This window comes from Saccostrea echinata, unplaced genomic scaffold, assembly GCF_033153115.1.
Source record: "Saccostrea echinata isolate AGI-Se365-2 ecotype Australia unplaced genomic scaffold, CSIRO_AGI_Sech_v1 ptg000054l, whole genome shotgun sequence".
NCBI classification, from domain to species: Eukaryota; Metazoa; Mollusca; class Bivalvia; order Ostreida; family Ostreidae; genus Saccostrea; species Saccostrea echinata.
Genome location: NW_026889803.1, coordinates 2,054,590 through 2,059,998, shown reverse-complemented (window position 1 = coordinate 2,059,998; position 5,409 = coordinate 2,054,590). Strand labels below are relative to the sequence as shown.

The 5,409-nt window shown below is 32.9% G+C and overlaps 1 protein-coding gene across 1 annotated transcript; it reads left to right on the top strand.

Annotated features, from left to right (window-relative positions):
* Positions 1–476: 476 nt before the first annotated feature.
* Positions 477–4,616, top strand: LOC133205848 (uncharacterized). The gene is made up of 7 exons (XM_061341733.1): positions 477–547; positions 795–941; positions 1,207–1,308; positions 2,175–2,294; positions 2,518–2,617; positions 2,847–3,598; positions 4,529–4,616. Exons 2-7 carry the CDS (start codon positions 863–865, stop codon positions 4,594–4,596), a joined length of 1,221 nt encoding a protein of 406 aa, XP_061197717.1. The 5' UTR covers positions 477–547; positions 795–862; the 3' UTR covers positions 4,597–4,616.
* The last annotated feature ends 793 nt before the right edge of the window (positions 4,617–5,409 follow it).

The window sequence follows — 5,409 nt, the reverse complement described above, 5'->3', positions numbered from 1 at the left end:
CTTCTTGGAGTATATCTAAGTTCACAAAAAATATTTTCCATGAAAATAATAGAAAATTTTAGAAAAAGACAAATATTTGCATATTTTGTGTATAGTGTAGAAACCATGGATCTGGTTTAGCGAAAACCAGCCTAGGTGAGTATTAGTTTAGTATTTGAATTGTCATGCATTTATTCAATATAAATTATTATATTATTAATCTCTGTTCATGCCCATCACTTCTAATTGATTCTAGAATCATGAATACTGTGTAAAAATTAACAAATTGATTTTGAATAAATGAAGTCGTGTAATTTTAGAAAATATGAAACGTCGGTGGAAATAATACATATGAAGTATGCGTTTTTATTTTTAGAGAAGGTCATGTTGTTCTACTATTCATTAGCAGGACAATTAGCTTCTTACAAAGAAATCTTGATTTTTGCATGTTTAATATTATATATTTGACCTGTGGATCTTTCTTCCTTGTAAGATGGAATATGTTCTCATGTAATAGAAAGACACCGACGGTTCCTCAGCCACGACCTACTCTATCTCTGTCAAAATGGTGAGAAATCTTATAAGCAGTCATGTACAATCTTATTCACTTATGCTTGATAAAAATAGTCTTGGAAATACCTATTTTTTTTATTGTTAAAACAATCAAATTAACACAATTTTTAAAAAAAAAAAAAGGAAAAAGAAAGCAAAAACACCAAAACATTAACATCCACCGACGACATAACATGAGAAGCATATCATGGAACTTATTAGAATATTTCCAACTAAAGAATTATTTCCTTTGTTTATCATAGCGAATGGAGAAGTGACAATACGAAAATACTGTGGATGGAACAACTATATTATCAACATTACTTATTCTATGATTGCAAAATTACGGCACGAAATATCTAGATTTTTAGATGGAGAAGAATTTATCATCAACAACATTGCTTTACAAAGTATGAATACACATAAACCCTTCAACCTTTCAAGAGGCTGTGAAGCTTCTGTTCCTGGTCTGAATGAGCGAATCAAATATCAAATTTATTTACAGAATATAAGATATGTGATAAGCTTCTTTACAATATTCCTCATACTGTCAGATTATATATTTATAAAAATATTAAAGGGACATTATTGATAATTCAAATTATGTATGTTAAAATGCAATATACCTGTATTTCAATTTGACTAGTAAATAATTACATGTGCTTCTTTTCAAAGATTCAGCAGATGTCAAGTGCACAATGGCAAGAAAGCATGGACAAGAATTTCGGAGGATGTACACAGAATGTAATGAATTCCACAAAGCTCTCTGTGAGCATGGTAAGCCATATACAATTATACAATTCAGGAAGATTTTTTCTTGGGAAATATTTATTTGATTTTATAGCTTAATTTGTTATTTTTCGTTGCCTTTTCATAAAATGGGATGATGATAATGATATTTGTGTGTAATTTGTATGAAACTTTCCCAATTCTTTTACATATTTACAACACTGCAAAGTCTTCTTACTATGCATATGTCCTCTTATATAAAAAGTTCTGAAGTGATCCTAAATGTAAAGGTTTAGAAGTCTTTTTCGTAAGATACGTCAATGGAACTTTTTTGAAAACAAAACCAAAGGATGTGATGTATGGGATGTAAACACCCACATTTTTCTCTGAGTTCGAACCATTTGCTGTATTATAGTAATTTATAAGATATATACCTGATACGTACACATTTCACATGTGAAGTTCTACAATAAGAAAATTTGATAAATTGTCTATAAGGAGTCAATGTAAAAATTGAATTCATTCCTAGAATTGTTTTGATCTACATGTAGCTGAGTAAATGAAAACAGAGAAAGAGGAGTCACGTGACCTCCAGGAAATCAGTTATAAGGCATCACACAATCTTCATTTCTAAACTACACCCGAAAGGACTTTAATTTTCTTGAATGGCAAACATTATGACTAAGGGTTACTGATATAAATCCGTGTACGGAGACAAGCTTACATGATATGCGATAATATTTCTTACCATGTGCTAATTAATATTTTATTTCTTTCTTGCTCAAAAACTATCAATATTTAGCTTCAAAGTTATTAGTTTGAAAGCCACGGGTTTCACTTGATAGGCTGTTTGATTTAAAGTTGCAATCGAAAAGAATTAATGGAATAACATTTGATTAACATTATATTAACAGATACAAGATATTCGATAATGGTTTCCACAGTTGAATATAGAGAAGTTAAAATGGAATATCAAACTATTTTTACTCCACATACTGCTGATCGCTGGAATCCTATGAACGGCAAAGAAGAAGGTATGATATCAAAAATTAATATATAAATAGAAATACTTAGTTATATGCTCCAAACCATTTATGTACCAGGTTTATTGAAATTGAAATCAATCATCTAGAAATTAATGATTTATGAATTAATGAAAAATCCTCTTCAGGTAATTCATTGAAAAGTAAGGACGTCATATTACCTGAAATTTCTGCAATGATAAAAATGTATAAATGTACTCAATTGATTCGGCAGATTCAAAAGGATTACAGGAAATAATCTGGACAAGTTTATCCGTTGCTGTGGCTGTGATGTCATTGTTTATCTGCATAGGGAGCATAATTTTCTGCAAAAGGTAAACTGTTCAGCGTTCGAAAATTAATAGCTAGGTGAAATAAATTTGTAAAAAGTGAAACATTTCATAAAAACAGAGATAAACATCTACATTGTGTAAAATAGAACAAAAATACACATACATGTACATTGTAAATAAGCATTTTTAAATTCTAGTCTGATTTTGTAATAAACTTGATTTCTCAGTTTCAAAGTGCACAATATCTAAAATTTATTATGATCACATATAGGAAGAATATAAACATGAACAGTGTTTATGACACCATATTTATGCGTCCACGAGGTGGAAATCGTTACACAATTCGTATCCCAACCGACCCAACCTCACCAATATCTGAGCCAGCCAACCATTTGCTTCCACCAGCTCAACCCGCAGTCGGAAACCCTACAGTTCCTCCAAGAGTTGACAGTGTACAAACACTTGCGTCATCTACTGTATCATCAGCAGATACAACTTCGTCGTATGTCGACGATGTTCGTTATTACAGGAATTTCTCATATGAGACTCAACCAAGTGTAGCCCCATCACAGGCCCCTAGGATTGAAATTCAACCAAGTACGCCAACTGCCTCAACATCTGGTTCAACTCGTGGACGACTTTATTGTTCATCTTGCAGACGACACAGGAGAAGGCGGGATTTTCTGAGAACTTCCTCTAACTGCACGAGTTGTTCCTCAGTGCACTCTGCATATACACAACCTTCGTCAAGGTTAGCGGAAAGAAATATTTCACTTGATACAAACGACACGGCTTCTATTAGATCACAAAGATCATCGAGGGACACAAATGATACGAACTCTATGAGATCGCATCGATCACATCGTTCTCATAGAAGCCATCATCGTACTACATCAAAGAAGTCTTGCAACAAGTTGGAAGACGTTTATTTTAATGCTGGTCAGACGGAATCACAAGGACCCTTGACTGAAACTGTACACGAGGGCAGAGGATCTAACCCTGTCCTCAGAAAACACAAATTAGGTAGTAATTGCTGAGTAATTTTTGGGAAATTATCTGTTCTTGGTAATGCTTTTGAACAAACTATTATAAATTTAAACTAGTATAATGATTTACGTACCTAGTTGTGATATCTCATCAAAATTTCATTTTGTTTTACGTTCATTTTCTAGATATCGCACACTACATGTAGATAGAATTTTAGATAAATGAAAAGTAATTTTTGACAGTATGATTGAAGAATCAGTAATATAAAGGAACTAGAGTAACTGCGCATTGAGCTCACAAAATGATTTTCCACCTCCCATATGAGTATAATGGCAGTCATTTTTTGGCTACGAGAAACCCCAGATATCTGTCCAATTAGAACATAAAATAGAAAGTGCACAATGACAATATAATTTAAAGATTCTGTGTAAACCTCATTAAATTTTATTAATTGGTAAAGAGGGGTTACAGAGAAAGAGATGGGTACCCCAAATATCATAGAAAGAACAGTAGGGTTCAGGTTTTGCTATGGGAAATCCAAATATCGGTCTGATCGACACGAAATATAAAAGGTCACAATGGCTCTATGTAATAAAGTTTCTATGAAAGTCTCATCAAATTTTATCCAGCAATAAAGGAGGAGTTGCGGATAAGAGATAGGTACCCTCAAGTTACAGAAAAAATGACAGTGCCCATGTTTTGCTCGCGGAAACCTCAAATATCTGTCCGATCGAAAAATAGAGTAGGAAGTCACAATGGCACTTTGTTATAAAGATTCTGTGAAAATTTCATTAAATTTATCAGTGGTAGAGGAGGAGTTGCGCATAAGAGATTTGTACCTCCAAGTGTTATGGACGGACGGAAGGACGGACACCTTCATCATATACCCTCCGCTTAAAAATATATAGACACATACACAACTTACATCTAATGACACTATAGTAACTGGGTTTTTTTCTTTTGCAGTGGATCGGATACAATCGTCGAGTGGCTTCAAAATGGTTAAAAGGATGTTTTCAGTTGATTTAAAGTAATTAATGGAAAAAATACTGTCACTTACTGCTTAGTATAGTTCAATAGTCCAGGTGGTCAAGTTACATCAGGTATCGAACGTCAAAATTCTTAATCTGAATATAAAGACTCACATTTTCTGTTGAAGTGTCAGAGAACAAACTAAACCTAGGCGAAAATTGATTGGTATAGAAAGTGGTAATCTAAAAGACCGTCCAACATGTTGACACAAACACACGCGATCTCATCCTGCACAGGATCATCTTTCATTCCTATCTCCTACACATCTATTCTTCTGAGAAGAATTCCTTATTGGAATGGAATTGTATCAGAGCATTTTATTTGTATTCAAACATTGAAGTCCGAAAAATTATGTCCCAGACAGAAATATCAACAAAATTCCACCAATAGTTTACTTCCAAATACCTATTTATCACAGACTACCACTAAAAAACAAGTGACACCATTTCTTAATTATTTATTTATTAAATTTGGCATCATATGGCCACGGCTGGTTGCAGATCAATTATTTAAGATACATGTGTTCAGTGGGTGCCGACCCAATTGGTTTTTGGCACACCTCCAATCAAAGCAAACAATCAATCAATCAATCAATATTAACTGAACACATGTCATTTTTTACACTATAAGACTGGCGTTTGCTTTCCAAATTTTGCGGTGCGCCAGCCTTATAAAACAATATTCAATCAATCAATCAATATTCAATTGAATCAATCAATATCAAGTTCAATCAATCAATCAATCAATAAATTTATCAATTCAATTAATGAATATCCAATCAATTAATGAATATTCAGTTGAATCAATCAAAAAGT